This window comes from Epargyreus clarus, unplaced genomic scaffold, assembly GCF_041222505.1.
Source record: "Epargyreus clarus isolate Ecla_fem2 unplaced genomic scaffold, WU_Ecla_fem_2.2 ptg000015l, whole genome shotgun sequence".
Taxonomy (NCBI): domain Eukaryota; kingdom Metazoa; phylum Arthropoda; class Insecta; order Lepidoptera; family Hesperiidae; genus Epargyreus; species Epargyreus clarus.
In genome coordinates, this window is record NW_027332223.1 from 14529924 (window position 1) to 14543256 (window position 13333).

The following is a 13333-nucleotide window of genomic DNA, read 5'->3' on the forward strand; positions in this document are numbered from 1 at the left end:
ATCCTACGCTTATTATTAGTTTGAGATATATATAGAGTAGTACTTCAAGTTAGACTGAATTAATAGCATATTTTACACAAATAAATAATATTGAGGTACTCGTATAGTCCTCACCAAACTGCTAGTCCGTTCTAAAGCTGTTACGAGCAGGTGTACTCATACAATTTGCTATGGCGACGCGATTAATTTCTATATTCAGAGCGGACTAGCAGTTTTACGCGGACTATAACTGTTTGATTTTTAAGTACCTAGTAGTTTATTTTAAACGTATACATTTTATCTTTTAATGTCCTATTACTTAGCATAGCGATATTTCACATTTGATCGGAACGAGTTTTTACGAGTTTATATTAATTAATAATTAATTATATAAATTATTTTAAATTTATTATAATGAAAATATGAATTTTGAATTTTAAATTAGATTGTTTAACGTACATATATATATTTGTAAGCCGCTTAGTGTAGAATAAGCGATCGTCGAAAATTGTTTTAACACCCAACAGCCATTATATGTTACCTTATTCACAAATAAATTGATTTGATTCGATTTGATTTAACGAGAGCTATCCGATGGCAACAATTGATGGCTTAACTTATCGGCCAAAGCACAGTTTCGCATATTATTATGACCTTTAGTTATTCTAAATTCCGACCGCATCCAATGTACGAGTGCCTTAGGTTTGTAGGTCGCCGACCATGCGCATTTTAAATGTACATTATGGTATTTCCGATATGTAACAAATACATTAATTAATGTACACATCCCGTGATCCAATACATTTCGAACGCTTAACCACTTCGAGAGGTATATTCGTTATAGAGAACAAAAAAACACATTAGAAAAAATGTATAGGTGCACTTATAGTCTTACTCTACTTCAGCGCTGGAATGTACACTACATACTAAAATGTTCGCTATACTTTAACCTGGTACACTGTATACTTCACTTCACTATACCTAAGCCTGTCAAGAAGTATTAACGGATAGAAGGCAGCGCCCAGGAAATTGTGACCCGGTCAATCAGCTTGCTCGAGTCCCGGCGATTTCCGCGAATTTCAGACAACCTAGGTTAATAGGCAACTATCCACTAGTTAGAGCTAATTGCTTTAGACTAACGTAGAGGACTAGACTGGACTGGATATGCAATTTCCGGTTTTGCAAGTAAACTTTAGACCATAAATAAATTCAATTTAGCATGCACGCTAAAGTGAATTAGGGTGATGTTGGGTTTAAGTAAGTAATCTAAACGTGATTATTTTTAATAAACCGTATTTAGATTACTGTCAGATTCCCATAAACATTAGTAACATCAGACTATTCCTAAAAGCATTGCTGCGATGTAACGAAATGAAAAGATATGCAGAACCACCACCACGCGTAGTCTATGAATTTTAGGTATTTTTTTTAGATATGCGCCGCTAAGTACTGTAAATCTTTTAATTTAAGCCTTTTATCAATCCATTTTACCCGTTCCAAACTTGCTTCAAAGCTGATTGCTTTAAACAGCACCTTAAGATATTAGTATGGTATGCAATAAAGTATTAAACACGATTATTAATTTGCTTATGCTGACATTTCAGAAGAAATGTCTGTTATTTTTGCCAATGACGCAACCAAATGGATTAAACAAATGAAAGCTAAACAACAATTTACCATTGATCATTTGCAACGTGACATAACAGAAATAAATTGTTTTATGTAAGTTGTAATTAAATTACAACGAAAGAAGATATCAGTAAAGTTTTGTGTGGATTTATCTTTTGCAATTTGTTAATGCCAAGATACTAACGTAGATAGGTACTATAAAGTGTAGTATAAATTCTGGTAAAACTTGCAATTATTTAATACTCGTAAAGATTACAATCTAAAAGTAATTGTGAGTAGAAGATAAAAATAATTGTCGAATAATGTCGTAAAAAATGAATGATAGTTTTGGGAACAACCCGCGCTCGTTTGCTCCTATTTATGTTGAATAAAAAGGTCCAAAGTCATACACTATCAATGAAATAAAACAGCTACATGGTATACATAGTAAACTGTAATGTGTGTTTAATTATGTTTTGACACAACACATTCAATGGAGGAACATATCTCGTGTATCCGCCCCGTTTCTGTCAGGCTTTTGTTGTCATGAAATGATCAAGAGAGAATAGTCGCTGCTATTCAGATGGGTACAGTGAATGAATGAATAGAAATAAATAGGCATTTAGCTTTACCGTTTTGTGGACGATAGTAACAAAGTGGCTACTGTAACTGAAAAGGTTGACTGGAAGATAACCAGCTTGAATATTGTTTAAATTACGACAAAATAGGAACCCAAAAGATTTGGTTTATTTTTGTTTGTTGTTGGTGCTGCCTATCTATCACATACATACTACCCTGTAGTACATACTACATACTATAGGGTAGTATGTATGTGTCGGCATCCACGTCGAATATATCTTAGTCAAGAACTAGCACTGTCTCACGCCGACCACAAAATGAACATAATGTCATAGTCTTCCAGTACAGAGTTCGATTACAGATGGACGGACAGAAATCCAATGAATTGTAACTTTTGAATCTGAGTATTTGCGGGTCTTTCGAGAATTTCATAACATCCACATGTAATCAAAGATTGGAAATATAAATATTTAAAGTTTGTTTACTATTTTAAATTCATAAAAAGCTAATATCCTAACATAATATAGCTCATTAAAGCAAAATTTTGTAACAACCCCGCTTGTTATCAGAGTAAACAACATTTCATCTTGTGAATATACCATTCTCTGAAACCTGGGTTTATTTTATCCATCTCTGGGTTTATTTTATACACATGTACATGGCAGCCTAATTAGTAGAAACCAACTAGAGTATACTTCAAACCTCGTTAAAATAAACCGCACTAACATTTACTTTATAACGGCTACATATTTAATAACGCTCTAAGAAAGATACATTTTCAAATTGCCGCTATCCTACACCTGCTGTCCTACTATTACAGCTGCGATGGAAAACATGTCCGAAGCACGGACGCGTGTATGATATTTAGCCACTAGTGGTCACCCATCCAACTCGCAACCGTAGCCGACGTTGCTCAACTTTGTAGATCTTTTGTACCGCACACTTGCCAAACCATCACAAATTCGAGCGTGGGGATAGACCATTATACTTGTTTGTGTAGACACAGGCTTATACCATAGCTTTTGATCATGCCAAACGTTTGTAAAGGTTTTGAGCTAACGGCGAACGCCAAGCGTGCAAATGCACCATTACGTCTTCATCGCAAAGCTATAAATGCTTTCATAACAACAATCAAATTTGGCAGAAATAGCTTCGTGCAATTTTGCTACTCCTTTGACATAATAAAGTTTAAGTTACCTGCCTAGTTTTGGTTCAATGCCACTCCCGAGGCGCTCCTTTCATTTGCAACAGCGGCGGCCCTCTTACCCTACTTCTGAAGTGACCGTGTGACGTGGGTTTAAAGAATTCGGAATGGTTCGACAGCTGTATAGTTATGTTACTTTAATCTTATATATTCATGTAAAAAATAAAATAACCTCAGTACTTTTAAACTGCATCAAACTCCACCTCGTTAATCTAACGAAAAGAGAGTCTAAAAATATTGAAAAATAGTTCATAAAGTATATTGGGTATAATAAAACCTAATAATTATAAATAATGAATTTTGACCGACTCATTCAAAAGAACTAAAGTGCTAAATAAATTTAACTTGACTTTGTTACTGCTTGTAAATACAAAGATATTATAAAACAATAAATATATTTAAATCTACTTAGGTACTAAAACCTTAATCAAACATTGTCCGTAGTATCTTCGGAAAATATTAACCTTTCGTATACCACCTACAAGATGAGTAACAAAGCAAACCTTTCTTACTTAGCAAACATGTGATAATGTGCAATGTACACACGTCATCCGGTCGAGGTTGTTCAAAAAAATTAAGGCTCTTGACATAGTATATGTATTACAGATTACAGTGTGATATATTCACACATTCACATCATTAAAATGCGCTCATTACGAGCCAGTGCGCGGTCCGCTCAAACGTAAGCACTTCTAGTCCTTGAACTTCTACATCCACGTACTAACCCGGCGCCTACTTTCGGCCACTAATAAAACTTAAAATTTACTTTTAAACGCTGAGACCTTCGCCATGCATCATATTCGACGAAATTGCTTTCCATTTTCATTTCATATTCTTCCGTATTAAGGAGGAATACGGTTCAGAACCTGACGTATCGAAAACTGGGTCATGGAAGTCTCATGAGATATGTTTGCACAAGTGTAACTGTTTCCTTTCTACAGGATATTCAAGTGCCGTTAGGAAATGATGAGTAATTTTATGCACTTTAATAATATGTAAGGGTTGTATGTGTCATTTTCCGCTTCATCACATAGCATTTGAACTAGAACGTCGAGCTTACTTACGGAGTGAACGAAATTTTCATACGGGATCCACTATAACTTAGTAATACGAGAAATAACTAATTAATATACAGTAACACGGGTACAAACACGTGTACCGTATTAGCAGTTATTTATTAATCACCGAGAAGAGTTTATTTGAGTTCAACAATCTTCTCCTATATGTGTTTTCGGCAAGTGATTTTTATAAGTACCTAATTATTTTTACCGTTTGTAATTTGCCCCATTAATAAATTATGAATAACAATTATATTTTGATTCAAAAACAGTCGCACCTAGAAATAACACTGTCGGAATACGAACTACTATCCTCTATTGCCACATAGCGATTGCTTGGTACCATCATAATGGTCTTTGATACTATGAAAGTATTTGCAGGTATTCTCGACCTCCTTTCGATCTCTACACTCTGTTTTATGACCCAGACTTAGAATATAGAAAACATGTAGAATACGCATATAAAATATAAGTAGTTGTGCACCGAAGAATGTCCATTATCATATGGGGCCTGCTAACTTACAAAGAATTATGTTACATTGCGTAATAATGAAAAGGTTATCAAATTTTACCATCAATGTTACAGTTTTAAATAAAAACAAAATCCACGATATCTTTTTTTAACCTTTACTAAATGTGAAATTGAAAAAACAGTGATTCTCCAAAACTAGAGACACTATTAGTATCTCCTACTCTTCTACACAATCTTAGGTTAATTTAAATTAAACCTTTTAATCACTGGCACTGTATTTAGTCGGCATATCTTAACATTTAACACACGATACATATTAGCAAAGTTCGACCTATATGCCACACATCGATCCTGCGAGAACTTTTATAAATCCACTCTTTATCTTCGAAAAGGTCAGCGTGTTATCTAGGCTTTCGGTAAATAACTAACCTTTTCGCGTCCAAATTCGGAATTATGAAAAATGGAGTTCCGAAGCGAGCTATTTCAATTAGACAAAATACTTTGATAGAATATCGTGCTGAGATTACTTTAATGAAACGAATGGAACGTTAACCTGAGATTTATATTGAATTCAAGCTGAGTATAGTCCACGTAAAACTGCTAGTCCGCTCTGAATATAGAAATGAATAGTGTCGCCATAGCAAATTGTATGACTACACCTGCTCGCAAAAACTTGAGAGCTTACTAGCAGTATGGCGCGGACTGTACTACCTTAATAAAATGGTAAGCTGATATTTCTATGGATCTATATGAAGGATAGTATTTTAAAGTCACTATAAACTGAGTGTTTATGGACCTTTATGCAGATTACAATATTAATCGAACAGTAAGCCGAGTTTTTTATCAAACAGACGCTCTGTGGGTACTACCTATGGAACGATACTCTGAGATTTGTATGGAACTGATGCCGAGTACTAGGTAGGTACTCCTACCCAATGAAGCGACCAATGGAGATATTTTATAGAACTTTATCCTGAGTTATTTTAATGGAACGTTACGTTGAGTAATGCCTACGTCGCGACATTACACATTTTCTGAGGTTTACACAATTCTCACCTTTATTAAGATCATGATTAACTTGGACTTATTTATTAATTCCCTTTCTATGTAACGGTACTTCCATTCACTGCAGATTTTTTAAAATTCTCTGAGTAGAACGGTAAAGGCTTTCCTTGAGGCTGAATTGATTATATTTGTTATTGTTATCGGAAACGTAATTTTATTTAGAGTTGACTTTAACCTGTCTGATAACATTTTTGTTTTTAAATTACACAAACATACTTAACTTGTTTAAATGAGCTGTTTGAATTTCAAAACAACGTGGACAAAATGGTTGTAATATTTAAAGATTTTGTAAGGTCACTTAAGATAATGTCTTTGTAATCTTTGTAACATTGAAAAAATGTTAATAAAATTGGCATAACATGTAAAACCATCTGATCTTGATAAGTTAATTTGCAAAACTGACTTAATTTCAATGCAAATGTTATTATTTTCTGCTTAATTAACACTGTCAATGTAACAAATACTTGCAAATGCAACTAAAATAAAAATCCAATATATCCACTGTTACTTGTAGTAGGTACTCAATTTTCAGAATTAGAAAGTATGAAATGTTACAATACCATCTTGGTAACATTTAATTGAGAAAGACTTGGTTAAGATAATGAAATACTAAAGAATGCAAGTTTCTTTTCACTATTGTATAAATAATTCATTCGCTTAACAAAATTTTTAGCAAGTCGATTTTGTCTACGTTCGAACTTTTGCATCGTGAACGGCACGTAGAACGTGTGTATGTAAATAAAATATAATTACTTCCGTCACGCACGACTCACTACATTCACTACAAAATTGCAACGTTTAAAATACCAAGACAGCGATTTTCTCGTAGAAAACTAATTAGGAATGCCCCATATTTAATCCCCTAACAGTCCACTGACCACTCTTTAAAGCAAAATAGCAGGTTCGTGTCATTGTGTGTATAAGATGATATAAATAGATAAACAGCAATCTGGGATTACCAAGAATATGTGGTCTTGGCGATATCATGACCGTATGGATACACTAGTGCCCCTTCTGGATTTAATCCTAGGCGATAATGATATAATCCTAGTATTGGGGCTAATAACAAATTTGTTTATTGTTTATCTTTCTTTGTTGTAGCCTTATTGTCGACTGTTGGAACTTATAATTGTTTTCCTTGTGTGTTAGTGTTTAGTTTGGTGATGCAATCATAATAGAAAATAAGGTTCTCGATTAGATATATTTAGATCAATTCATTCGTATTTCACGAGCCATTGAAAGTCATTAAGCCTTGCTTTTAACACCTTACCTCATACTCGTATGATTTCAAATCGGGTGATGTATAAAGTGTGACACGATGAGATGAGGTATCTATGTTAAAGTTTCTAGGAAACACAGTAACCTAATTCGCTGCCACAACACCTATTCTCCCTCCTCCCTTTTTTAGCTTTAATATAGTTTCTTCAGACTCACAAGCACACAATTCAATGTTTCATCCAATTTAGCATATCTTTTTATTTATATTAATATAACTATAATTAAGACGCAATAACAACATGATTCCAATTATTCAAATTCTAGGAATGAGTGATTGTTTGCCAAATAAGTTGGGAGTCATATTTGGCAAGCGTACATGCTATCAATCTGTAACTCTGTACTAAGATATGATTAATCTATATTTCATGCAAATTAAGACTTGCTTATATACAAGTACCGTTACTGACATATTATTACATAAGCTTTTTTATTATGAAGCGTAGACACTACATAAAATATAGTTTTATTTACTACTTATGTGCTTTTAAATAAGATCCGAATGAATAGAAATATAACTAACAACTAATATTCTACGCCACAAAAATACAAAGATCACAAGTTGTGTTCGTTTTCATTGCCTAAGGATATAATCAAACGACTATTTAAGTCAACCTAATGTAAGTGGTTGTTGCCGCTCATGGAAACGAAAAATCAACAAAAAATAATCCTGTGGGTCAGAATCCCGAGGACCATTATATCTATTGCTTTATTTGCTACCTCTAAGGACTTAAGTAATCCATCTGCCTTACACAATTCAAAGCAGAATACAGCAGCTCGTAACACTACTGTTATACAGCAAAACCAAGAAGGACACTTACCTCAAGGTTGTCAAAGTCGACTTTGATAAGCCGCCTTTGTGGTTGTGTGTGAGGAGTGACGTCACCACCCCGTCGCGAGTCGCCACCTGCGCCCGCGCCGCTTGTTGCTGCAACAACCAAATGAAGACTATAAGGAATCTGTTACGCTAATATGTATTTATTTATAAACATGCTGAACAATCACATTAAAGAGTGGTATAGAATTTCATTTTTAATTAGGTATATGTAAAGTATTTCAAATGAAAAAATGGTATCATAATTTGAAGATATATAAAATAAGGTAGATAACTTTTAAATAATATACCCCATAATCATTATAGCATAGAGACAGAGATTTTAATCAACAAAATCAATTGTTTGTAAGCCTGCATTAAGTTCTAGATTGACAATAATTAACATTTGATTGTTAATTGAAACTGGGGTGGATCTTAATTGTTCTTTCAATGAGTATTGCGACCTTTTCGATATCTAGTGTTGAAACCGTAATCACTAGTGCGCAGATAGGTAAATAGAAATTAATAGTCCCCTGAACTTTACATAGGTAGTAAGTAAATTAGTAGGCAAGTGTAAAGTCACATTTGACAAGTATATTTTTTTTGTTTTTTGAGAAATAGAAATAGAGACTTATTAGGGCGAAAACATGCTAAGAGTCGTGTAGTTTAGGTACACTTACATAGTAAGTACATACGTACAATAATTCGTGCGTTGCAGGCATTTTGGGAACGCATTCTAGTTTATGATTCTCAATGTTCAAATAACCTAACTTATCATGGAAGTTATAAGATAAATGAAAAATATTATGTACCCACATTTATTTTTCCGATTTGTTTCAATTACTTAAATTTATAAAAGTTAAATATTAAAGTTGTGAAAATGATAAGTGAGTAGTTAGTTACTTTAAGACCTTTCATAAAGTAATATTAAGTAAACTTAGAAAGATTAGATTAAGAAAACACAAACTGTTAGAAGTTAGTTACGTGTAACAATAAACTGTGTCAATCGTAGCTAAAGTTCTGTAATATTTTAGAGATTAGAATGAAATCTTTTACAGGTAAAGTGTAGATAAGATATCAAACTATGCTGTAAGTCGTTAACAAACATAGGCTATAGTACCTAGAACTCATGATACCACAGCGATGGCCTCACTAGCCGCCACAAGTACTTTTGCTTTATAAAAGCAATACTGTATCTAATTTTAAAGGTGTCTGATTTAAGAGCTACCTACAAAAGACCTTCCAAATTAGTTTCCAAGGGTCTTGAAAAAAGTAAATGCAAAATTGTACATAATTATATTTATTAGTATGCTTTAAGGATTTATTAACGATCTTTGACAAATAGATTTCTTATTCATCCTTCAAGATTTGCTCAATCTTAATAAACCCAATGGAGACCAATGTACAATATTATGTAGCTGGCATTGACTGTGATTTACTGCGACTACTATAATCAATCTTATAGACAAATATTCATACTAGTGGTATATTTTAGTAGCCTCACGGACAACCGGATTAAAGTAAATACTGTTAAGTTGCCAAACCGGATTCCGGATTACATTCGGCCCGGAAGCTTAAAGCTCCATATTCTAAGTCGTGTTTGAGTTATCTAATAGGATGAAGCATAGCAGTAAGCACAAGATAATCCGTGAGGCTTTGATCAGATTAAAACGTGAAACAGATTCGAGTCTGATATTTCTTTGTAATAAATCCCATTTAATTAAAATTGTTTAACTTGGGTAAATTGACTAAGAAGGCACATTCATTTGTGACTTATAACGGCAATTATTTTTTTAAAATGAAATGCTATAAGTTTATACTATACTTACAACTACCTAACATAGTTCCAACTATATAAATGTAACTTTACGCACATAGAACCTTAAGTGTTAATTAATGATAATTATTGTGATACTATTGATTAATTTTACAATTTGTGTATGTATGTAATGTAACGCATACTTATTATGTAAGCAATTTTGATATTTCAAGGCAAGGGAATGATCGAACCCCCATCGTTTTGTATCATTAATGATTGTAGCAATTAATAGTTCATGATTTAAACGTCCTCGTTCTGTTTTCTTAACATTACAAAAAGTATACATAATAGATATTCGTATTTCTAGACCAGGGTTCGACAATTGAGAGACCGCAGTGCCGGATCGAACCGCAATAAAAATAAAATTGAGACGATCTTCTTTCTTATACATATTCAATTATACTATCGGTTCAAATCTGGTTCGAATTAATTTTTTTGAACAGAAACATTTTCTTTATTTTCTGAAATCTGAATATCTGAATGCCACTTTAAATCAGTCAAGGCCCCTAGACAGCGCCGTAAAAAATCAGGAAAATATTTATAAGTGTGGGAATTCCGCCGATTGCTTGATGTACAGCTTTTAAGTACGTATGTGGGTGAGAAAGATATTGTGTCCTCGAATTAAGGGCTATAATTTTTCAGCCTTTGGCCCCAATAATATTTTTGCTTGCGGTCGTTAAATTTTTAACGTTCAAGCTATTGAAACATATCGACATACTGATTACTGACAGCGCAATAATTTTATAGGTACTGTAAGCCATAAATGCTTACATTAACAATTGCATAATACGTAAACCATTCTTGTCGAAACAGGGTTCCCAACATACGGCTCAAGAAGCTTAAATAAATTTTCTAGTAAAAACATAAAAAGACTGTTTCCTCACTATACTTAAAACTGTAATAATGTGCAAAATGTAACCACGAAGTATTTCTTAATTCCAAACAGCATTTAGCGCTTTTTAAACAAAAAATAATAATGTTCAATATTTTCTATCTACATTTTTTTTATCCTAAATTATTAAATTTTAATTTTATAAACAATCAAAATCGAATTACTTTACTATTTTATGAAAAAATAATATTTATCAACAGTTTGAAAATCAAACGCGGCAACCATAGACAAATACATTTACTTTCACCGTCCTTACCGCGAAGGCCGCGCTGCATTCATCACTAAATGTCAGCGCTACAGATCTATCAATAGGCCAGCTGACCGATATTGGGTTATACATGGGGTTATACATTCCTCGGGACGATACGTTCTATTTTTAATGTATTGTTTTAAGATTTGAGTTAAAGTAACCAATAATTTTCAGATTTGATTTATTCTAGGTACTTCTCTAAATTCTATGATCTTATACCAAATTGTAAGACGAGATATTTTAAAGAAGTACACTTACAACAGGTTTTTTTTACATAAAAATATGCCAGGAATGTTACAAACATAGGTAGGTACTTCTTTTATAAAGAAATTGTAAATGGCGAATTTTTTCGTTTATCTTGCGTTTCTATAAAATATTTTCAAATGCAATTTAATGATTAACGCAACTAAGTACCTAACTTCTCTTTTATTTAATATGTAGGTATGATAAGTGACTTTTTGTTTAGACACGGATACGCGGCTTTGCAGAATCATGACATTTATGCATATTTTCTCACGCAAATCATTGCTTATTTCCCACTAACTCGACGTTATCTAGCCACTTGTATTAACCTACCTTTAATAATATTTATAATAGTAACTTTAAATTGTAAGGAAATTTACGATATATTAAAATAATCTATTGTAAGTAGATCAAAACGTATCCAGTTAAACGGGCGACCTTTTCAATTATTTCTGTTAAGGACAAGTACGCATTAACTGCATATAAATTGCTCGTAATGAACTAAAATGAAAAACTGAGTACATGTTTGTTAGTCGCATTGATCTTCAATAACCCTATCAATATAAAGTAATTACATACTTTACTAATGAAAGGAGAATGCCCATTCTTGGTACTGATTTTTCTCATGCGTCAAAATGAATGTAATATTAAAATTATTTTTTGATTTTTTTTACATAATTTGTCGATCAGAATAGTTTCTTTGAACAGGGGATTCCATTTAAGATAAAATAAGACGAAATTTTGATTGTTGTTCTTAAAAATTAAAATGGCGGAATTTTATGCTCGGAATTCAATAAGATCTATTAGTGTTTTGACTAATGATTTTTCTCATGCATCAAAATGAAAGTAATATTAAAATTATTTTTTGATTTTTTTTACATAGTTTGTCGATCAGAATAGTTTCTTTGAACAAGGGGTTTCCATTTAAGATAAAATAAGACGAAATGTTGATTTTTGTTCTTAAAAATTAAAATGGCGGTATTTTATACTCGGAATTCATTATTTTAGGTTTTTAGGATTATTTTAGGTTTTTTACCTACTACCTTTAAAAGTAAATGGAATATGTTAGTCGAACTACATTATAGGTACCTACTATCAGTTAAAATCGACCATATATCTATCGTCGGATATTTTCGAATTTAAGGTTATGTAACATTTCGGTAAATAACTTCGGAACCCGGGTGCTGATCTAAAAAATAATTATTGGTGATAGTATTTGGTTAATTATACATCGTCCACAACAAGTTTCAAATTGATGCAACTCTGGACGGCGGTCCATACTTTCATGGGCATTGTCCTTTAATCTAATTAATCTAGATAGGAACTCTATAAAGCATATAGATCTTTCCTAGAAAGGGAATTACTAGAAGGAAAACATATGAAAATGTACTACTGAAAGTGTATTTGGCTTCTTAAGGTTTTTTTTTCTGGTAATAAAACATAGCCTTACTATTAATATTTCGCGTAAGCAACTCAATTTATACAGTCTTGTGTAATCAAGAGCCATTGGTAATAAAAACTAAATTATGTATGTACGTCAGAAATAATTTCAAAGTCCTCTCAGTCCTAATTAATTGTATACTTTCCGCTATTATAATCCTACATAAGTAAGCAAATAAAACTCTTATTTTATCGACCAGGCAAGGCGACCAATTAATCAAACGAGTAACATTTACAAAGTGGCTACATAAACTTAGGCTATTAAGTGCTCGCGTTGAAAATTATTTAGACTATACGCAATACGGCGGTAAATAACTCGGTAGCGGTTTTTATGATTCGCTGATTAAACAAAACTGTCTAAAATGCTAGTTTACTAAACGTATGAACTTGTTTTGGTAGATATTTATTTTAAATTCAAGTAGATTAAATTACAATTACATATCAGGTTTAATTAAATTTGAAGGTATAATAATAACAAGCAAACGATATTTGGCGAAGACAAGCTTTCAATCCACCATATGAAAAGTGTAGAGTAGGTATTGAGACGGTACGAAAATTCACGTTTACTACCATACCCCTCGAGATACACAACAGCATCACTCTGCTGCTATAAAACAGAATAGCGTCGGTACCAA

The 13333-nt window shown here is 32.7% G+C and overlaps 1 protein-coding gene across 3 annotated transcripts in view; it reads right to left on the reverse strand.

Moving 5' to 3' along the window:
• spir (spire type actin nucleation factor) overlaps positions 1-13333 on the reverse strand; it is a 179731-nt gene that overhangs the window by 14137 nt on the left and 152261 nt on the right. For all 3 annotated transcript variants that reach the window (XM_073081023.1, XM_073081022.1, XM_073081021.1), the window contains exon 9: positions 8062-8168. In XM_073081023.1, the coding sequence (XP_072937124.1) occupies positions 8062-8168 (107 nt within the window). The remainder of the gene's footprint in view (positions 1-8061; positions 8169-13333) is intronic.